Below are 23,617 nucleotides of genomic sequence, written 5' to 3'. Positions count from 1 at the left end.
GTGGCCCTGAGAGGCCAAACGGACTGCAACTTAAGAAAACACGGGCAATAAGAAAAACGGTGCAAAAGCACACAAAACACAAAGGAAATAGGAAAAACGACAATGGAAATAAGGAAAAACAGATTTCCAAAAGCACAAGGGAAGTGTTTCTGGGGATACAATAACCTGACGGGTTCCCTTCCCTTGTGCCAGTTGAGACCAGTTCCAGGAACCAAAATATGCTAAGAATTGCGCTGGGAGACACTTAAAAGAAGTGAAGGATCTATCGGTTCTGTGAGGAAAGAAAAGATGAGAAGTAAGTGTGTTAGCATAACTATTAGCCTAAAAATCCGTCATCAGTATTATATGAATCATGATAAAACATGCCTACCATGTTTTGGGTCCCTGCAACTGGTCCGTTGGGTTATTGGGTTATTTTTCCTATTTCTGTTGTGTTTTGGGGCGATCGTGGCTCAAGAGTTGGCAGTTCGTCTTGTAATCGGAAGGTTGCTGGTTTGAGCCCCGGCTCGGACAGTCTTGGTCGTTGTGTCCTTGGGCAAGACACTTCACCTATCGCCTACTGGTGTTGGCCAGAGGGGCCGATGGCGTGATATGGCAGCCTCGCTTCTGTCAGTCTGCCCCAGGGCAGCTGTGGCTACAACTGTGGCTGCCTCCACCAGTGTGTGAATGTGAGAGTGAATGAATAGTGGCATTGTAAAGCGCTTTGAGGGTCTCGAAAAGCGCTATATAAATGCAATCCATTATTATTTGTGTGCTTTTGCAGCATTTTTCTTATCGCTGGTGTTTTCTTAAGTTGCAGTCCGTTTGGCCTCTCAGGGCCACCGTAAGAAACAGCATGAAAACATGGATCCGTCCCGTCCTTAGTACAAACTGAGCTTTATTTACGTGCCACAGCCTACCTGAATATTCCCGTTCTCACCACAGCGTGCCCATCTCCTGATGGCTGCTTCCAGCAGGATCATCACAAACTGATTTGAAGGCAGAATGAGTTCATTATACTCAAAATGGCCTCGTCGGTCACCAGATCTCACTGTAGATACTTCTGCATAAGTATCTCTGTCTTCTGGCTCAGATTCTGGTTTCAGTGTGTAAGTTTTTTGTTAGCAACTGACAGTTATTAGAGAGCTCCGCCAAACTCAAAGAGTTATGATAAGTCACCAGAGGTTGTTAGTGTCATTTGTGGCCTGGGGACCAAAAGGAAAGGGACTGCACTGTTCTGAGAGGGGCGTCATCAGCACCGACATAAAAGCTCAGGCTGTAACTGGGCTGAAACCGAGGGTATAAAAGCATGAAAAAATAATTTCTTCTGATTAAACTTTAAAGACACATTCTGGTGTTATGGAAAAGAATGTTTAAATCACTTGTTTTTCCCCAACAACAGTCCAAAAATATTTGCGTTTTAGAAACATGCAGCAAATCCTCTCAAGTGACAACTTAAAATGAGGAAGTGTTTCATGTTTCTGCTTTGGAAAAAAAAAAAGTTTCCTTTTAACAGACAACTTTTGTTCAGTTGTCGCTCAAAAGAGTCTTTATGCTGGAAAATAGTGTGGTTAATATTCAAATATAATGATTAACTGTGTTGGTGGCACAAAATTGTAATTTGTGAGCAAATAGAAATGACCTCATCAGCTGCTTCTTCTTTGTTCTTGCAATGAATTCTCTGTCTTTCCTGGAGAAAACAAAACATTTGATGACATTTCAACAGTTTTAAGCTCAAACTATGAACGTGTAGAGAGCAACTGTCAGATTAAGTAATTAAAGTAATAATCATTAGCTGATGCCCTAAATGTTTCTGTGGATCATTGATTAGTCGACCGTTTGTTTCACTTCCTGTCTGGATGGTTTGTTTGCTGCTGTTCTTTGTTTTGGGGGTTGGGGGGGTTTCTATGTCATCTTATGTAATCAGCACATGAAGAGCTGCAAGTGTGCGAACGGCGTGTTTGAGACAGAGCTGTCAGACGGCGCCGTGACACTGTCACAGGTCACGTCTCATGTGTTGTTTGCATTGAATTTGAAGTCGGCCACATGACCGTTGCCAGGATGCCTCCAGGAGATGTTCTTCCCCTCGAGTTTCCTTCCATTAAGATGCATTTCTATCACCCTTTGGCTCATGGTTTTTGGTACCATTGAGTTTCTCTGAGCCGCTGCTGAAGATCCTCACTCGAGGGGTAGAGTGGATGGCGGAGGGGGGTTACAATAGGCCTTTTATGTTGTGAGTTATCCTCATTCCCTTGTGTTAGCTTCGGGGTAACATGTGACCAGCCCTCATTCAGGTCATGTCGGCGCTCTCAGTCTTTGACCCTCTTAGAAGGGAAGCTACTCCCTCAATGTCCCATTCATCCCATACAGATGTCTGTGTGTGTTAATGCCTGACACAGCAGCGTTATGACAAACCCCTGACAGCCCTTCATTCAGCTTTTTCAAGTGACATGTTAACTGCTGATGCGCAGCGCTGCGGGTTGACAAGCTTAGGTTTTTTTGTGCACAGGTGCCACAAAGATGCGTTATGTACTGTGTGAGCTGCATGTGGCAGTTAACCATAGACCTGTGTTATTTTTATCAAGTATATTAATAAAACATTGCTGATACAGAAACCCTGAAACCCATAGTGTGAAAGGGGAAGCATCTGAATCGTTCAAGAATCTTCTTGCTATAATCTGAACGAATGTGCAGGGATTACTAACATTAGTATGTTTAATAAAACATCTGTATATCTTATGTTCGGTTATATTTGAGTGCCTGTTCAGGTGTCTCTGTGTTGCCTTTATTTAAAGTTGCCTTCTCAAACATTTGCAAAAACGGTCGTTCAGTCGGCAACATGAAGCATCAAGTAGTCGTAAGTGCATGTTTGGAAAAATTTGACTGTGATTTCCTATCACCCACCTTTTCCTCCACCGGAGATATCAAAGAGGGCACCTGACTTCCCTCTGAGCTCGATATGGTAGTGCTAACACTGCTCTGTCAGAACTCCACAGGTAGCGTGACTGCAGCACTCTCACAGCTGCTGACGAAAAGTATCTCTACACATTAAAAATATCTTAAGGCTTAAGTGGCACCAGGGTGGTGGGCATGTGCCAAATTTACCTGCACATTTATCAGTTTATGCCTTGCTTTTATTTTGAAAGTCCAGTCGTTTCTAGCCATCTAGATGCAGTCCTTCCTGTCAAGTATACCAGCTTATTCACTGATCGGGCTGCTGTTTCTCTTCCTGTGGCTGGACATACTCAAACTCCTCTGGTGACAGGACTGTTCTGCTCTTTAGATGATCTTCAAGCTTTAGGTCCACACTTCTGGCTAACCGCAACACCACGCAAGTTCTCCACCTGCTGAGGCAACAAAGCAGAGCATTGGGTTAGAGCCTTTTAAAGTTAAGTCTCCCTTTGTGTGTCCATGATTTTCTTTTCCAATTTTTATCTGGTTGTCTCACAAGCAGTGTTGGTCAAGTTACTTGAAAAAATTACTTCCCCAAAAAAGTAATCCTGTTACTTTACTGATTACTTATTTTCAAAAGTAATTAATTACGGTACTTAGTTACTTTTTAAAAACACGATTTAAAACCTGAAGAGGTGATAAAGTGATAGATTTTTCAGCCCAATTCTACTTTTTCTACATAATCCATCATACAAAATGTAATCAAATGGAAAAGTCTCTTTTTAAAACTTATTTCATTAGTTTTAATCTTTTAACTTTATGCATCAAGCAAAAATTTAATTATATGCAACATTCTCTGACTTGAATAAATTAGTTTAACATTTAAACCTATTTTCTGCACATAAAATAAAATTTTTTTTTGTGTTTACACTCAGTCTTTCAAATAGATGCAAGTAAAACACAGCAGAAAATAAATAAAGTCAAAGACTCAGCGGTCCTGTTGCTCTATTTTCACCTGTAAAGCAGGAGTGGCATAGGTGGAGGTTTACCCTGGTGCAGGTGTGTCGCAGCGGTCAGTGGAAGAATCCGCGAGTTTCTCTGCGAATTTCCCATTACGTCGTTGCGCACTCGGTGCTTGTTTAGGGGGGGTTTTCGGTGTAAAAAGAAGTTTTCTTCCCACGCACAACGGACGCTAATGTTTTTATCACTTTTTATGGAATCAAACTCAAAGTAAGGTCAGTACTTCCACGCTTTAAACGCTGCACGCTCATACTCTCTCCCGCACTCGATATATGATCCATTGTTGATCTGCACACAGCTGTTGCCATGAACGTCGCACTCGCTTACGTCACTGTCATGAGACATCCTCGCAAAAAAATCACGGTTTTAGTAACGCAGTAACGCAGCGTTCCTACGGGAAAGTAACGGTAATCTAATTACAGTTTTTGCAATAGTAATCCCTTACTTTACTCGTTATTTGAAAAAAAGTAATCGGATTACAGTAACGTGTTACTGCCCATCTCTGCTCACAAGTCTTATAAAAATGGGCCAAAGCAGATGAAAAAAGCGGATTCCCTACTGTTAGAGGCATATTGGAGGAATTGTTTTGCCAATTCTCCCACTGGATGCAGTTTGAAAGGAGAAGAAAAGATATGGTGCAATTAATCACCTTTTATGATGACAAAATGAGAAAAATCATCTGAATTTGATGAAGGTTTGAGTATCGTGATGTCCCGCACAGAGCTGCACTTCTCTCCTTTGGTTTGTCATGATTCATTTAACAGGTTTCTTTCTATTGCACATTGTCACTATTTGCTTTACTTCACCAAGTTTTCCACCACAGCCAAGTTTAAAAATGTTTTTCCATACTTTTACTTTTTCCTACTTGTAGCACTTCCTCTAAGCTCTTTAAATGTAAATTTGAAAATAATGGAAGATTTTAAAATAGCAGATTCCTCACCGAGCATCAGTAAAAGTTTTAAAGAGACAGCTCACCCGAAAATAAAATTCAGATGTTTTTTTTTCCTGCCAGCTGTACTGCTGTTTATTGATCTGTATTGCGTGCATCGCCTATTTTAGTCGTTTTAACATAATGCAACTAAATACTGCTCAGCATCAATTTCTCTTTATTAAAATTATGATGCACTTACTCACAAAATCCACAAACCTCATGAGCAGTAACATGTAGGGACTATTTTTTTCTGTCTACATCCGCCAACAAAAAGAAGCGTGCAGCGAGCTTACATCCTGTCATGCTGTGACTCGCAGTCTCATCACAGGATGAACACTTCCGGGTGTAGTTTGGCAAAGCAAAAAGAGATTTTGGGGTGAACTGTCCCTTTAACACAAAGAGGAACAACCCAGCTTGATTAGATGGACTCAGATGGCTCTTATCTCATCCTTTTGAAAGACATTAGGCAATCACAAAGTGACACCACAAGCCGTTTACTTCTTTGCTCTTCTGATTATTTAGTAGATTAATGTAATTTTTAAATGGTACAAAAACATACAAGGTCTTCTTCAAACGTCTTGCTTTCTCCAAACAACAATATAAAGATATTCTGGTTGTTGCTTTCAAAACTACAGTTAAAAAGTTAAGAATTGGTCAAAATAAATACAGATTACATGTTTTTATTGCAGCTCTTCAATGATTATAGCATGGGTTTTTAAGGTTTTGATGACTGAGTGCCGGATTGAAGGCCACACATGAAGAATACACACATCAAACAGTTTTTATTGGTTAAGAGAGTGGTGGCTTTTGGTTTGTGACTGTCATTTTGGTGCTGGTTTACAGCTTTTTAACCATTAGTGAGGTAGCGTTTCTGTACCCTAAGTGCATTTTTTTAGTGCTAAGAGTTTAGTCTCTCCAGAGGAGCTGAAAGTAAACAGAAACGCTATTTTTGTCTGTACCGCAGTGTAATGTGAATTGTGAATGAATGTAATGCCCTTCAAGAACCCTGGGAGTTTAGCAGAAACGGTTTAATTGCTCACGTGGTGGTGGGATGATTAGGACGGCTTCTTTAAAGTTTTCAGCCACTAGGCGGACACAGATTAGAGGCTTGGTGGTGAGTACAGACTGGGCAGGACAGCCATATGTGTCAGCAATAAGAGGATAAATCCTCAGTGGACACAAGCTCTTTTGATCTGGGTGATTTTTGATGTGAGGCTCGGCATCTGTCGTGTGTTTTTTTTTTTTTTTTTTTTTTTTTTTCTTTGTTGTGGTTGATTCTCGATGATGACCTGTGAAATTTTCCGCAGACAAACAGCTCATTTGAGTTGATAAAGCAGCATTTTTGTCTTTGGGGGTTCCCGTGATTTTTCCATATGGGATTCATGAGTGTCAGCATTAATCTTGGAAAAACAAACCGTCTCATTTCCCAGGAACTGAATCTGGGGCAGCTCTATACTTGCCAAACGGGCTCGGGTGTTTTGTTGAGATTTGAATACAAGTGTAAGTGCCCCGGGGCATTTGATTTCCACTATAGGATGTCTGGTGTGGGGCAAGGTCAATTTGGGTTAGGTGTCTTTTTTTTGTCTGGTTAATTAGGGTCATATTATTACTTTAAATCAGGACCTACATATCTGCGATTTAAAGAGTTGTTTACGGAGGCAGGGATGCTGCAGGGATGTGTTGCCATCCATTATTGCTTTATTATATTATCCTCCCACATTCTGCTCATGAAACCCGTGTTTTCTTCCTCTCGCTGTTGCCGTGGCTCCCAGTCATTTTGTCATCAGACTTGGTTTATTGTGTCTGGTATGTGAGGATGATGTGGCCTTGTTAATAAGGACAGCAGCTGAGTCACACCGGGTGAAAACCTGGGGAGAGAAACCACACCGAGACGCTGTGCCGAGAAACCTGCCAGGGCGCTGACCGGTTCACACAAGACGCTGATTGTGGAAGCCGTGACCCCCCATTCACAAAGATTGCTGCACAACAGCCACACTGTAAACTCATTAATCGATTGAAGCGATTAATCTGGAACTAATAACTGTTTCAGTTATTTAAAACCAAAAAAACCCCAAACATTTTCTCACCCATACTTCTGAAATGTGTGACCCATTTGGGTTTGGGACTGTTGTACTGAGAAAATAAAGCAGCATATTTTATTAAAAAGTAATTATCAGAGGCTTTCAAAAAAAGACTCACAGTTTAGTTTACTTGTTTAATTTTTAATTTGACTCTTACATGGTGGGTTGGAGAAAAGAGACTTTTTCAGGGAACTTTAATTCTTTCTGTGTTTAAAAAAAAAAAAAAAAGGAAAGAAAGGTTAGAACCTCTAGAAGTTAACTAAAGCTATCAACAGAAGATAAAGAAACAACCACTATGACTGGTTTTGAGCTAGGGTCAGGCTGAACTTGGGAGCAGTAAATCATCCAGGCTAGTCATTAAACCCGGGATTATATATCCGCATCCATGCGTCTGCTAGGGTCCCCTCGGGTCCAAGTGTAACAAATATCTTCACGTAACATAACGTAACTGTACTTTCTTACTTTGAGGTGCTAACACAAATTTATTTGAACTACTCAGCAAAGTGTCTCGCCCCAAAAATCCCAGTTACTCAAAAAAGAAAAAGGATGTGTTCATCCACCCATACGAGAGGCTTGTGACAGTGTGACCGGATGCAAACAGTCATGCCATCCACATCAGCTGAGCTGTAATGCTAGCGGGCCCCATTTTTCTCTCCTTTTTGGGGATCCACAGATTGTGAAATTCTGGATGCCGTTATTAAATCATGGGTTCACCCCAGTGTCTCCGAGCCAACGCAAAACGGATGTTGCACAACACATAAACATCGGCTACTAAAGTCGATAGATTCCATTTTATTTGTGGCTACACCAACATCGGTGCAACCTTTCTTCTTTTGGTGGGTCACAAGTGGCAACTTCCAGGACTGATGAACAACAAACAAGCAAGCATGGAAACAGATACACAGATAGAGTCTGCTGAGTGGGGCAGATTACAGCTGTCAAATGAGGAAATATTGATGACACGGAGTGTGTTCTAACACCTGAATGTAGTGCATTTTCTTCCTGCTGATGCTCAGGTTTCCTCCCATACTTCAAATATTGTGTGTGTAATGAAAAAAATGGCTCAGAGACTGAAATGTCAAGGCAACACTGTCTGTTAGAGGAGCTGCAGTTCCTCTAACGGGCACTTGGTTGGCTCTAATGGCCGGTCGATCCCTATAGACTCACCATGTTAAGATATCCAAATTCACAGTTTTAAAAAGCAGTTTTGCCATTTGTGGATCCCCTCTTTTATCATTATTATTTTTTCACAGATATGTTTTTTGTGCTTTTTAGACTTTATTATGAAAGGACAGTTTGAGAGTAGACAGGAAAGGTGGGCGAGAGAAGATTGATTGATTGGTAATTTATTTCAACATGTGAACAATATACAAGTACATTTAGAAAAGAAATAAGAGAGAAAAAAAATACTATACAAATTACATACAAAAAACCATTCTGATTAATTTACATGTTGAAAGGGAGTGGGAAGAAGTATACACTTATTTAATCCCACCCCTTTGCCATAAATTATCAGTGAATATTTAGTCAGCTTCCTTACTGATATAATTTGTAATAAAAATAGTGAACAGATTTCTGATATACTATATACTATAATATCACATCATGAACTTTTTGTTTGTTTGTTTGTTTTTAAATAGAGACATTCACTTAATTTAAATATTTTCCTTTTCTTTATAGATCGAGAAGATCATATTTTTATAACTCTTTTTGAACAGTTTTATGTTTGGACATTGCTTTAATTCCATATTCAGTTTGTTCCATAGTTTCACTCCATGAACAGAAACACAAAAGCCTTTTCTTGTAGTACGTACCTTCATTGTTTTGAAGTTACAAAAACCCCTTAAATTATGACTTCCTTCTTTCAAAAAAAACATACTCTGAATATTACCTGGCAGTTCTTTATTTTTTGCTTTGAATAGAATTTGTGCTGTTTGGAATTTCACTATATCGTCAATTTTCAATATTTCAGACTGCAAAAATAGTGAGTTTGTATGTTCCCTATAACCTGCATTGTGGATGATTCGAATTGCTTTTTTTTGAAGAGTAAAAAGTGAATGTAATGTGGTTTTATAGTTATTGCCCCAGACCTCTGCACAATAGCTTAAGTATGGTGAAACCAGTGAACAGTAGAGAATATGAAGTGATGTTCTGTCGAATACCTGTTTTGCCTTGTTTAGTACTGCAATGCTTCGTGATACTTTGGAATGAATATATCTTACGTGAGCTCTCCAGTTAAGTTTTTCATCTATTATTACCCCCAGAAATTTTTTTTTCACTGACTCTTTCAATATCAACACCATTTATTTGAATCTTTGCATTTGTATTTAAACTACTATTTCCAAATAACATAAGTTTAGATTTATTCAAATTTAATGATAATTTGTTTTTATCAAGCCAGAACTTCACTTTACTTATTTCATTAGTCATATCCTCCAATAAATTCTGCAGATCATCACCAGAGCAAAAAATGTTTGTATCGTCAGCAAAGAGAACCACTTTTAATACTTTGGACACTTTACAGATGTCGTTAATGTACAAGTTGAAGAATTTTGGACCCAAAACTGACCCTTGGGGTACACCACAAGCAATGTCCATACGTAAGGAGCAACCACCATTTATTTTCACAAACTGCTTTCTGTCACTTAAATAACTCCGGACCCAATCTAAAGCTACCCCTCTGACACCATAACGTTCCAGTTTTCTTATTAATATATCATGATCTATAGTGTCAAATGCCTTTGTCAAGTCTATGAATAACCCAGCCACATATTGCTTTTTGTCTATGGAATTTGTGATGTATTCTATTGAATCTAATAGTGCCGATGATGTTGATCTGCTTGATCTGAATCCGTACTGACTCTCAGTGAGTAGTTTATGTTTATCTATAAATTTTTCCAGTCTGTTTTTAAACAGTTTTTCAAGAACTTTTGAGAATTGAGGTAGTAAAGAGACAGGCCTGTAGTTTGTGAAATGGTGTTTGTTTCCAGATTTGTATAGAGGTATAACTTTTGCTATTTTCATTCTGTCTGGAAATCGACCAGTTTGAAATGATAAATTACAGATGTATGTAAATGGTTTTATAATAGCCTCAATGACTCTTTTAACCACTATCATATCAATATCATTACAATCCAAAGAAGAGGAGGAAGACGTGCAGCAAATGACCGAGGACAGAATCAAACCCAGGGTGACAGCTTTGTGCCACATGGTTTGTTGATTTGGTGCTAAATAAATCAAATTGAACTGAACCCGCTGCCTGCTAGGTCTCACCTCCATGAACCGAAGTCCCTGAATTGGACCTCTCCTCCCGTCACCTCATCTCGGCACATAATTTGGGCTCTGTTAACTCTAGCTGCTGTGTTTGCTCCATTTTCTCTAAGCCACAGCAGAGAATAATTGAGACTATAATTTCTAATGAAAGTAATCATAACCTGGAGCCTCCTGATTCCTCCTGATTTCCAGTCTTTCCCTCTGTGCCGTCGCACAGGACTCTGTCCAACACGTACTGCCAATGTGAAAGAGAAGGACAATCCTCTTAGTGCAGAGCCTGTTTTCTTTCTAGGGCACTTAATGGCTCTGTGCAGAGCTGCTGTCAGTTCGGCCGGGATGTCGGATATCCTCTCCCTGTTACGTCCCTTTGTCCGTACAAGGTAGGGTCTCCTGTGAAAACAACTCCCCCTTCTCCTCCTCTTTATGACCCAAGCCGGCAGCTGTGGGGTTAATGTTTAGCAGCAGCAGCAGCAGCACAGGCAGGAGTTGTAGGAGGTGGAGGAGGAGGGGAGAAGGAGAGCAACTGGGAGGTGGGGGCTGGTCCACAGCTGTTGTAGTAGGCAGGGTCTGTTGGGGTAGGAAGCCTGCCTCACTCGCCCTGGAACAATGGGAGGCATGGCAGCCTCTGCAGACAGCACAGACACATACACAATGCTCATGCCCAAGGACAGGCCTTTTCTAGCTGTAGCATAGAGGAAACCGGCTTCCTCGCCACGCTCGCAAAGTGACGGCACTTTTAACAGGAGGTGGTGCGGGAGGGGGGGGACGTAATCTCCTCGGCGGCCGGAAAGCAGAAATGTAAGGTTGTGGCCTCCTTTCATGTCTTTTTTATCCTCTTTGCTTCTCGTGCCTTACGTTTCATTCTGGTGTGAGGAGCTCTCAGATGACTGGATGACAGAAAAGGCAGAAGGAGAAAGGTGAGATGACCCAAAATGTGTACTTTGGGAGGAGGGGGTTAATTTGTATTGGTGATGCAGTTTTTACAGCTGACATGGTCTTCAGCGCCCGGCGCTCTGTCTGCCTGTTGGGATGTTGTTTCTGTGTCCAAGTGAAGCAGATTTTTCTCCCTGAAATGACAGCGAGGGGACTCGTGTTTTGTGGTGTTGACTTGACGTGAATAGGCACGAGATGACTGCTAAAGGAGGGCTGATTTCCCTGTGTGCATATGTGTGTGTGAGTTGTTTAGGTTAGCATTAATATCCGTGGGTTAGCTTACATTTTATGACAGCAGCAGGCTGAGCACTGTTAACACTCTGTGTCCTTTTTATTTAAATGTTTGGCTGAACCAGCTCCAAATCCTGTTTTGGTTCCCGCTAACAAAGTGCCATAAATCTGCCAAACGTGCACGAGGGTGGGTGGAGGTGGTGGATGGTGTGCTGCCTGAATGCTGCCTGAATGTGTGATATCAGGAGGATGAAGGGACCCTTGATGTGCTTCCTCCATGGGTGTGGAGGTTGGCTGGCACAGATTTAAGAAGGATCCCTGCGTTTTGTGTGATTGCTCTCAGACCTGCATGGCTCACTTCCAATCTCTCAGACCTCTTTTGGGAAGGGAGCTCCCCTCCTCCTCCTCCTTCTCCTCCTCCTCCTTCTCCTCATCCATCCCTTCCCCCACCTCCTCTCGCTCCTCATCCCAAATATTGCTTGTGTGCGATTCGTCTCGGTTCATGTAGCCAAACATCAGACAGGAAGCAGTGCCGAGGGAACCCGCCAGCCTGATTCTGTCTCACACACATCTCTATTCCACTTTGATATTTATCTGCATCTGTATTAATGATACCGACCACTGTGCGTCTGCAGAAAACGAGGAAAAAAAATGACTTTGGCCTACATTTTTTGGGAGAGATTCAGCCATTCCCGAGTCTTGCTTAATTCCAGCGTGTGAGGATTGAGGTTTTTGTCACATTGTTTACATATCCCGCCTACACACTTTGCGTACACAGCGAGAACTTCAGTCTTTGCCTTTACAGATTGGCAGATGGAAAGGGTGGTGTTTGACATATACTCGGATGGCCTTGCCTATCCCCAAGAGTGAGACTGACATGATTTAAGAAGCTTTTGTGCATTTCTTCGCTCTGCTTTGGCTGAGTCGCCTTTGAATTTTCTCCCCCTATCCCTGCCCTCATTCCATGAATCTCCTCATCCTCATCCCCAGCATCCCACCAAACCACTTTGAAAACCTAAATTTGCCTCCTTGAATATTTCAAATTTTTTATCATCCCACCTTCAAAAAAAAAAAGGATTTGAAAGTAAGAGTCTTGTTTAGGGCTTTTTCTCGATCTGCCGGCCACTTTGTGGTCTCCGTTTCTCAGCACCTGGCAAACCAAGGCCAGAACGGCGGATCTGCTCTTGCTCTATTAAAACCCCAGATTGAGTGGGCAGATGCTCAACACCTCTAATCCCATTTCAGTTTGACAAGATCTAACAGGATCAGGCCCCGTTACCTTATAGAGCACGTTTGGAAATGAAGAGTTAATACTGCAGTTCGGCGCCCAAACATTTCTGTGTTGACGAGACAAAAAAAACGCTGGCTGAGGAGACCCTACTGCAGACGCGGCGCCCCACTTATGCTGTAAACCTTTGTAGAAAGCGAGCATAATTAACGGGGAGTTCGATTAATGGGGGAATCCCACATTAGGCTGAAACTTTAAAGGAAATCTTTGTGTGGCACTGTCCTGCATTCTCAGAAAGACATAAAAGGGGAGTTCTTAAATCCTGTCTACTGAATTATTCATCCATCTTTCTTTCATTACACTTTACAATGACTCAGAGATGAAAGGAAAGACGAGATTGAGGAAAGAGGGCGAGATAGAGGAGCGGGGGCTTGTGGTCTTTGCATGGCTGGCGTCTGCCGAGTGCCGGTGTCTCCCGAGGGCAAAGGGAGCATCTTCCTCTCCTCTCGGTTTCCTGTTCGCTTGTGGAGCCGAGGAAGGCTGCGGCCTTTCCCCGCGTCCCATCGCAGAGGTGACATTGACCTCAAACCCCATCTTAAACTCCGGCATCAAACTTTTTGAGATCTGGTTACACACGGGCAGATTTTGCGGTTTCTTCTTATGATTTAAGATGCAGAGAGGAGGAGGAGGAGGATGGGAGGGGGAAAGATGAGGCCGGGGGTTTATTACCTCCACCGAGGAGCCTCTGTGATTGGTTGGTTCGTCTTTGTTAGCAGGATTATTCCAAAAAAGGCTCGATCTGAATCCCGGATTCTTCCCCATTGTTTGATGGGGGGTTAAAACTGCACCTTTCTTTTCATATCTTCACAAATGTGTGTCAAATTATGAAATGAGAGAAATACAGAGACTTGATGTTCTCCATAAAATACCGCAATCTAATCCAAGATTCAGATATCCTTCTCCGTGTCCTCCCGGGAGTCCGCTCATGCATTGTGCCGAGGAGATTTTCAGCCTCGGAGCTGTTGTGTTTTAAAACATGTCCCGGTTTTCTCGCCCCCAGCTCCGTGGTTTTGTTGTTGGGAGACAGAGGTGCCTGACGGGAGACTGACTCCTCTTCAAGGATCATTACAAGAGCTGACCCCGCAGGTGAGTACATGATTCATAATGTTATGATTTCCTGAAGGCTAATAATTATTATTATAATTGTATTTGTGTACAAATTGATTCATTGTTGAGCTTATAAAATGTCACATATAAAAGGCACACGCTCCTTCATATTTGCAGAAAATAGCCCGGATGTCGTCTTAAATGTCGCCAGTTATTCTTTTAGTTATACAATGTCAAACAAAGGCACTTTTGAAAGCACACTTGCAGCGTGACACCCACAGTTTAGTTGATTACAGTTTCCTTCACACAAGAAAGCATCTGTTTTACTTCCTCACTATTAATCAGACCCTTTGATGTGTCTACCATTAAATTTAAATCTCATACTCACTCAAAATCCCAGAGTACACAGCTGGGTTAACCCTGTGTTAGACTACTCAGATTAGACTGTGCTAGTTTAGCAATTTTCTCACACACACAGCACATTATTGTGAAGATGTTACTGTGAAAGAAAAAAGGGGGGGGGGAAAAGGGAAAACGTGACTCACTGTTAATGTTTCCCTCAAACTCCTTGGCACGTGTCCAATCCTACGATGGCGTCGGAGCGCGTATTCAAATCGGCTAGCAACGTGGCAGGAAGTATCGGAATAAAGATGCAAAATAGTCATATAAAAAATTTAAATGAAAACTCAGCTGGCATCAATTTTGTTTATTTAAATGTCATGCAATGAAAGCTAATCTAAACTGTTATGTTCATATTTGTTTTTAAATGAGCTGAAAATCTTCTGCTCGGTATTAATTTGCTACCTGTTGAGTTAATGATTTATTGTTTTGGTGTTTCGTGCACAAAATCTCAAAACCAAACCACAAACTGTTCCACATACAGTAACTGTAAATCTAATATAAGGAGAATAGCACCACATCCTCACGTTTAAGGAGCTGTAACCATCCGTGTGCCTCATTAACCAGATAAGTGAGGAAATGAGGTTTTTTGCAGTGTTTAACCAAAATTTCACACACTATTGATATGAAAATGTTACTAATCACCAAGTCTCAAACCTATATGTGTATACTCTATATGTAAATATTAATTATATAACCGTAATAGATTTTATAGCACATGCTCACATTTAAGAAGGAGCAAACACAAAGAAAGTTCTGCATCTTCAATTAAAAAACAGGCGATCATGAATGTATCTGCAGATTAACTTTCCTTTCTGTCCTTTGCTTCAGTTCTTTTATTGTCTGAGCTTTAAAAAAATGTATCTCTGACTCGGTTTCGGTGCCACTTCTCTGTTTCATTTCCTCCGTCTCCCTGCTTGTTAGTCATCAGGCTTGTTGGTAGTTTCTGTGTCAATGCTTTACACCCATGAAAAGTTAATCCGTCCTTTGCAGCAGTCGCTGCTGGCTGATTTGTTTAAAGGACACCACAGCTATTTGTTTCCAGCAGAAGACATGTTAGTATTCCTCTGGTGTCAAGTTGCACTTTATTTGTTTGCTGATGAATGTGCAGCAGTGTCCCCGCAGCTCACATTTTTCATACGCAGGTATCCGCTTGAGTCATTTTAGGAGGAACAAAAGCACCACATGCCCGCTTGGCTCAGAGGCTAACACATGATCCTGCCTGTTTTCTTCACTGATTGGAGCTTTTAGCTGCGAACGCGGCGCCTCGCTGCCCTGTGTTTACACTTAGCGATGTCTGATTGAGTGGCTGTGTTTTCCAGAAGGGTGCATTTACAAAAACAAAACACTTTGTGCTCACTTTGACCTTCATCTTATCTGTTTGCTCTTTTTTTTTTCATCCCTTCTTTATGCGTGCATCCTTGCTCGTGTCCTCTTGTTTGCTTCCTTATTTCTATAGACATAAAAAACAACCAAGACTTTTTTTTGGCCGAGTTTATTTTAGGAATTTACACAGCAAGGCCAAAACCTTAAAGTAGTGTAGAATGACACCGAGGCAGCTGTCGGTGGCAACGGGGAGAAAACCTGTTAACAGAAAGAAACCTCAGACAGAGCCAGTGAAGACAACCTTTGGGCCTCAGCGGGGGCTGCTCCTTTTTAAAAAAAATCCTCATCATACTACCTCAGCTTTTGCAACTTCGTGCATTTGTTGAACTTCCTCTCCAGACTCCTCGAAGCTAAAACGTTTCCCAGCAGGGTTTAATTTTCTTGATGACCAAAGTCTCTTTCAGTCGTCTTGGTTCACACTAAGGCAAATCTGCCTCAGCCAGCCCTGTGAGCTGTGCGCTGACCAAAAGAACGAGGTCAAATGGGTTTCCCTGCAGGGTGCCTGGGCTCAGACACCAAGGGGCACCTCTGAGTAGAGTCGCGGTTCCTTCCTGTCCAAAGGATTCCTGGATGTCTACCTGAAGGTTTTTCAGGCATGCCATACTAGGAGGAGACTTCAGAGTAGATCCAGAACCCACTGGAGAGATTATGTGCTTCATCTGGCCTGGGAGAAACTTGGGATCCCACAGGAGAAACTGGAAAGTGTAGCTAGGAGAAAGCATGTGTGGAATACCCAGTTTAGCTGCTGCCACTGTGACCTGACTTCAGATAAAAAGAAGAAAAAGAGCAAAATGACAGATGATTGTTTTAACTTGATTATCTTGATAATCTGGTTGGAAGTACGGAAGTACAGAAATATATAAAGGTATCGATAATTGTGGTTTGAATTCGTGCAGCAGCAGCAGCACAGTTTGGGCCACATTTTGTGGTTTATATTGGCTCTCTTCTCTTTTGGCTGGATCCCATCTTGCAGTTGGAGAGACTCACTTTCCCACAACACTTCAGCCCAGTTAGACCGAGTCACTCATGCAGGTGCAGTCAGGCTGCTGTTATGTTGTTGAGTGATGCTCTGGAGACTGTTGAAGATTTTATTCTTAATTTAATTCTTAATTTAATTACGATTTTGTTGTCTTCCTGCTGCTCCTCTGCTTACCCAGCGTTCGGGCTAACGTCGGTTCCTCTGAGATGGTGTTACGGTGCCCTGTGATTTGGAGCTGTCTGATCTGAGTTCTGCAGGAATATGTCTTCATACAAGTTAAAGTTGCCAGTACTGTTTTAAAAATAAACAAAAATAAATTTATGGATGATTTTAACAGACTTTATAGGGTTATTGTGATATTATTAGTATTGGACATATTTGTCCAGTTATCATGTAGGATACAGTGACATGCATGGTTGGAGGCCATGATGAATTGCACTAGTCTTATCAGTTGGAGTAGATCAGAAACATACAGCTCCAGAGTTGAAAGGTGCAGGGAGCATGAAGATGCAAAGATTATAAAATCGGAAATAACAGATGCATAGAAAGCTTCTCTGCATCGTGGAAGTCCTGCAGCAGCCTGAGCACGTCGCAGGGTAACTAAGGATTTGTTCTGGGTCACCTGATCCAGTCCCGTTCGTGAGCTTTACCAAAACGAAAGTTTGAAGCTGAACGTGAGAGTCGAAGAGAGAGTTTCTGTCCCACGAGTCCAAACTGGTTCCACAGGAATGGATTTTATTGCCCACTCAATGCAAATATTGTGCACAGTGACTGTGATGTTTGTTACTGCTCATGCATAAATGAACGAGTGAATATTACATTCACTGCAACTCATCACATCCTTCTCCTAACAGTTATTTTTGTTATCGGTTAACCTGCTGATACTTTGACCGATTATTTCAAACAGTATCTGTTTCTGATGCCTGATAAGCTTGTTGGGATTCCCAGTGCAGTTCCTTATTTATGTTATACTGGTGTAGCCTCTCGGTTCATTATCTCTTAGAGCCCGTCCTTTTGATTGGCTGGCCCTGGTAAACAGAAGGTTTGGATAGTGGGTGGGATGCGTTATGAGTTCACACTGGTGCAGACTTGGTGTTGGGGGGACTTTTAACTCTTTTCCACATAAGTCTACTTCATTTAAAAGCCTTTAATGTGGTGGATCCTCCATTAAGATACACACACTGAGTGAAAGTGTGGATGCCCCCTCTTGTCAAATGGCACACCTCCAGCTGAAGGATGCTGAGAACCAATCATAACTGTAATTCTGTGTTTTGGCGAAAGATTTCTTTTTTGCAAACTGTTTAGCATCAGGTATTTTAATTATTAATTTAAGTTTATCGCCTGATTACCATACAGTCAGGCATTCATCCCGACATGCACACATCAGAGGACTGGCGAGGCCGGCTGTTCTGGTAAAGGCCTTTCCATGTAGAGCTTTATATGTTGGTAACAGAATTTAAAAGTTGATTGTGAATTTTACTGGAAGCCTGTGAAGGGATGCAAGAATAATTAGACCATAAAAGTGTTTTAGACTTTCTGCGTGCACAAGTATGCTCAGATCTTGGTGAAGGGTAGGACTGAGGCTCTGTGCTGACATGTGTGACTCCACAGAGTCGTCCACAGAAATGCTGCACTGCAGTCGACTACAGCAGGCTTGACTTCTCATCCACGCTGTCCGCAGCAGAGTATGGTCCCTACCTTACAGGGCTAATGGCTAAATTAAACTCTCAACCCAAAGCTGATATAACTCTATTATTTTTAAATTTCTCAGTCTGTGTAGTTTCCCCACTGTGATGGTTAAATACATGTTTAAATCAGTGGAATATCCCTTTAAGTCTTTTTCTTGCACCTGAGAATAAATTCAGCGATCAGGCTGTTCAGATGTGAATAAATGAACATCCCACATCGACCTTGTCGCATCACTATCCTATCAGAATATGCCGTCGCAAGGACATTTTTTTTTAATCGTCAATTGCTCTCAGTGATGAATAAAAATGTGCTCAGAATATTGCCTCGCTCAGTAGTAGGTGGATTAAAAAAAAAAGAGCTGAGCAGAGCAGCAGCATCGACTCCGTTTGCATTCCCCTCGTGGTTTCTCTCTGACAGCACCAGCGGCTGTGAGTCTGTGGAAGGAGCTTGCTGGCACTGCTGCAGCCCCGCCGGGACCCACCGAGCCTCCTCTCCTCTGCCCTGTCAATGAGCCTCTGTGTGCACTTTCAGGCCAGTCACAGCCTCTTATACCACCCCCATCGTGACAATACCGCAGTTCAGAAAGCAGCCAGAAGTAGCCTCCCTCCCTCACTCCCTCCTTCCCTCACTCCCTGTCTGTTAGTTCACCTCCCCCTCTCCGTGTTTCCCAAAGATGTTACAGCAAGTTTATCTCTGTAGTACCAACAAAAGGGCAATGAATATGTGGCTTACTTTCGATATAAATCAACACCGAGACCGAAAATGAATAGCAGCGAAGCTTTTGATGCTTTTCCTTTTCATTGATGATCTGCTAACTGCATTTCTTTGGGTTATGGATTGTTAGCTGGACAAAACGAGGCAGCTACAGCTGAAATATTTCACAGTTTTGAGACACTTTGTAGATGAAACAATTTATCTGCAGATGAATGAAGCAGAAAAGCAGTCGGCGAGTGCATCATCTGCCAAGGTCAGCGCTGCAGATCTGGTTCAAAATGTAACGAATTCCCCTTAAAATTGCACAGTAAATGCCCACAATATGAGAAAGAAAACTTGTGCTTGGCAAGAAGGAAGAAAAATGTAGACCATAGAGAGAAAGGGAGAAAACACAAACAAGAAGCCAAAAGTTAGCATCATGGAGTGATGGTGTTTAAAGACATTAATAGTGAAAAGAAAGGGGAGTGGAGAGAAAATGGGCATCATGGGAAACCCCCCAGCAGCTTTATCCTATAGCAGCATAACTAAGAAATGCTTCTGATCCTGGTCTAACTATAAGTTTTATCAAAAAGGGAAGTTTTAAATCAGATCTTTAAAGCAGAGAGTGTTTCTGTCTCCCAAACTGGTTCCACAGGAGAGGAGCCTGAAAGCTGGAGGCTCTGCCTCCCATTCTACTTTTAGAAACTCCAAGAACCGCAAGTAAGCCTGCAGTCTGTGAGCGAAGCACTCTGCTGGGATAACATGATACTAAAAGGTTTTTAAGATGTGATGGAGGTTTGATCCTTCAGGACTTTGTATGTGAGAAGAAGGATTTTAAATTCAATTCTTAACAGGGAGCCAAGGAAGGGAAGCTAATGTGGGAGAAATACGATCCCGCTTTGTAGTCCAGATATTTCTGAGTGTGTTCAAAAACTGCATTAAAAGAGGTCTGTTAGTAAGAATACTTTTTTTTTTTTTTTAAATGATGTGAACACATTAGCCAAAATGCTGGGATTTTGTTTATCTGCTAGTCATTGATTAAAAGTGCAGAAATTAAAAAATAGAAGCCAATTTGTCATTAAATGATGGCTGATAGTTTAACTGTTTTCCACCTTGGATGCCTGCCTGGGGTAAAAAGTTGTTTCTCTTTTCTGAGCTGAATAGTTTGTCAGATTTCAGGCCTGCTTCCAGAACAAAATGACTGCGATTATTAGAGAGGGTTATCTCTGCCTGTACAGTTTACTGGGGCTAAACTGGAAAATCCCAGAACTTATTCTGAAGGTCATCAGACCGCATGTGTATTGAATATAAAGGTCGTCAAATTTCGTCTTTATGGGGGAAAAAGAGTTAAAGTTTGCTTCTTTTTTTAAAACAAAGAATGTAAACAGATAATGGCAGCTGACGCAGCATGTCTGACATCAGTGGTCAATTTAGTTTCATAGCTGCATCAAACTACATCTACACCAGCCGCCTTCTGCTTTTGTGATGTTTGCAGTCGTACACAGAAAAAGCGGTCAGCGTCACGACAGTGAGTGAGCTGTTGTGGAAAGACTTTGTGGCATTTTTGTTTTGTCACACTTTATGAGGCGTATCAGTTGCAGCATCATTTTTTTTGTCCATTGTGACACAGTGTGCAAGATGAGATGATAAACTTTTTGTTCCAGTCTCAGACGCCCTATGTGGTCCAGATTAGATGGGCTGATATCGTGTATTTTGAACCGGCATTAGCGTTAGAGCAGAATTCAAGTTTCTTCATGTCTAATATGAGAATCTACCATTGTAACAGTGGATCCAGGTTACAGTTACAGAGCTACAGCAGCGTCTACAGCTGTGGGGATGCATGCCAGCTAGAGGTGTTAGAGATTCTGTCTAAATCCCCAACACCGTTCTTCTACTTTTTTCTAGTAAAAGCTCCCTCAGACTTTGTTACATCATACAATAACATTTGAAAAAGTGTCTTATTGGCAATAACCTGGATAGAAGAGCACACAGTGGATGACTGTCAGTCATGGATTGGCCTCCCCAGAGCCTGGACCTCAACATTACTGAAGCAGGGATCATCCTGACAGAGCACTGAACAAAAGCAGATAAAAAACAAAACAAAGAAAAGCTTTGAATGTCTTTTAAAAAAGCCTGGAAACTATTTCTGAAGACTATTTAAAGTACAAGAAAACTGCCTAAAAGAGGTCAGACTTTGTTGAATATTGACTTTTAGGCTTGTTAGAACTGTACAAACCTTAAACACTATAGTTCCATGTATGTTTGCACATATTTCAATAAGTCGCTGCACCTGTTTCCCATTATCTTAGGAAAATGTGATGAAATGGAAGGTGGGTCGAGACTTTTGCACAGCATTTAGGGGAAAAGCTGCTTCTGTCACGGTCCTGGGTCTCCTGACCCAGCGTTTTTAGTTCTTTGTGATTTTCGTATTATTGTACTTGTGTGATTTATTCTATGGCTTCTAGTTTTGATCCCTTGCCCTTCATGTCTCCCTGTGTGCCCCTCTATGTATTTATGAGCCCTCGTCCCCTTTCGTGTTTATTCCGTGTCTCCCCTGCCTGTTACGTTGGTGTTCTACTCGTGCTCTCTCTCCTCCTGTCTGAACCTCTGTGCTCCCTGTTTCACCTCTCCCGCCAGTGTTCAGTTCACCCCGCCCTGTCTCGTTATGGCTATCAGTGTCACCTGTGTTCCCCGTGTGTTCCCACTCCCCTCGTTAACCCTCTGTGTATTTCTGTCTGCGTCTCCCTCTGTTCAGCGTGACGTCGTCCCTCATGTTGTGTGGATCTCCCTGTGTCTCTTCGCGTATGTTAGTTTACTTTTCCCAGTTTGGTTTTGTATTTCTTATGTTCTGCCATTCCAGCATTAAAGCTGTGATTTTGAGTTCATCCCCGTGTCTGTGAGTTTTGCGTTTGGGTCCTCCTCCTGCCTGCCACACAGCCGAGCCTTGACAGTACGACGTCACCAGATATGGACCCAGCAGACTTACCCGGGGAGAGCGATCTGATACGTGTCCAACGCCTAGTCGAGTGGATAACTCACACTTCCAATACAAGGGCCAAGATTGTGGGGATAAATGCTATCGAAGCAATCCTCAAAGGAAATTCTCATCTCCGCCAGGTCAGTGGATGTTTGGACCTATTGGCCAATTTGAATAACGCCCGGGAGGCGGCGCGAACTCGGGAAATATCAGACTTGGCCCAGCAGCAACAGACAACAGCCACCCTGGAGCAGCCGCGTCAGTTTCACCGGCCGGATGTGGTTTTTCCCGGCCCTTTGGAGCCATCTGCGGGGAAAAAGAAACGGCATTCACGCCGCCGACGCGCCACCCCACAGCCGGACATTCAGCCTTCTAATTCACCTGTTGTGCTACCAGAAGCTCAGTCGGCTCCCTCGCAGCCCGTCCCAGCTCAGTTAGCTCCCTCGCAGCCCGTCCCAGCTCAGCCAGCTCCCTCGCAGCCCGTCCCAGCTCAGCCAGCTCCCTCGCAGCCCGTCCCAGCTCAGCTAGCTCTCTCGCAGCCCGTCACAGCTCCGTTAGCTCTCTCGCAGCCCTTCACAGCTCCGTTAGCTCCCTCGCAGCCCTTCACAGCTCCGTTAGCTCCCTCGCAGTCCTTCACAGCTCCGTTAGCTCCCTCGCAGCCACCCTCAGTTCAGTCTCCTGTGTCCCCGTTAGCTCAGCCATTAACTCCACCACAAGCTCCATTTTCACCTCTACCATCGCTTCAGTCATCAGTTCGGTCTGCCACTCAGTCGCCCTTAGCTCCATCATCCACACTGCCACCTGTTTCTCTTCCACCACAACCGTCACTACACCCAGCCACTCAGGCTGCTACTCAGCCAGTCATTCAACCCATAGCCCTGCCGTTGCCATACCCTGTAGCTGAGCCACTAGCCGTCCGACCCACAGCCACTTCAGCCACTCCTTCACCCGTTACACCTCCACTACAACCACCAGTGCAGTCTCCAGTGCCCCCAGTGCAGTCTCCGGTGTCCCCAGTGCAGTCTCCGGTGTCCCCAGTGCAGTCTCCGGTGTCCCCAGTGCAGTCTCCGGTGTCCCCAGTGCAGTCTCCGGTGTCCCCAGTGCAGTCTCCGGTGTCCCCAGTGCAGTCTCCGGTGTCCCCAGTGCAGCCTCCTTTAGCACAGTCACCCACTCAACCACCAGCACCACAACCGTCACTACCTCTAGTTCATTCCCCTGTGAAGTCATTAACTCCACCCTCACCACCACCGTTACTACAGACATCAGTTCAGTCCCCTGTGCAGTCATTTACTTCTCCACCGTTAGCAGCTCAGGTCCCCGTGTGTCCAGCAGCTCAGGTCCCCGTGTGTCCAGCAGCTCAGGTCCCCGTGTGTCCAGCAGCTCAGGTCCCCGTGTGTCCAGCAGCTCAGGTCCCCGTGTGTCCAGCAGCTCAGGTCCCCGTGTGTCCAGCAGCTCAGGTCCCCGTGTGTCCAGCAGCTCAGCTCGCACCTGAACCTTTGGCCCAGTTCCCCGTAGCAGTGCGGTTTTCTAGCCAGCTTAACATTGAGCCCGGGGTCCCAATCCTCTCTGGCTCTACTTCAGCTCCTGCTGGAAGCTCGGATGAGCTCATCCAGGACTCCGCGGCTCCCACGCCGCCATCTACCTCGTCCGCTGGGGGTTCCAGTGAGCCCGGCCAGCACCTCCCTGTCTCCGCTGGAGGGTCCGAGAGGCCCGTTCAGCCTCCTGTCTCCGCTGGAGGGTCCGAGAGGCCCGTTCAGCCTCCTGTCTCCGCTGGAGGGTCCGAGAGGCCCGTTCAGCCTCCTGTCTCCGCTGGAGGGTC

General features: G+C 43.3%; 1 protein-coding gene across 3 annotated transcripts in view; it reads left to right on the top strand.

Moving 5' to 3' along the window:
* The window catches only part of nckap5l (NCK-associated protein 5-like), a 62,546-nt gene that overhangs the window by 17,158 nt on the left and 21,771 nt on the right, over positions 1-23,617 (top strand). For 2 of the 3 annotated variants that reach the window (XM_082517931.1, XM_082517930.1), the window contains exon 2: positions 13,629-13,714. Coding sequence is in view for 1 of the 3 variants with exons in the window: in XM_082517930.1 (XP_082374056.1) it covers positions 13,629-13,714 (86 nt within the window). In the remaining 2 variants the exon portion in view is untranslated. Of the gene's footprint in view, positions 1-10,682; positions 11,094-13,628; positions 13,715-23,617 lie in introns of those variants that run through there. The other variant, XM_082517932.1, reaches the window with a different exon arrangement.

Source organism: Aulonocara stuartgranti, assembly GCF_965226115.1.
Source record: "Aulonocara stuartgranti genome assembly, chromosome: 20".
In the NCBI taxonomy this organism is placed as follows: Eukaryota; Metazoa; Chordata; class Actinopteri; order Cichliformes; family Cichlidae; genus Aulonocara; species Aulonocara stuartgranti.
Note: the sequence above shows the minus strand (reverse complement) of the source record. Positions and strands in the feature narration are given on the sequence as shown.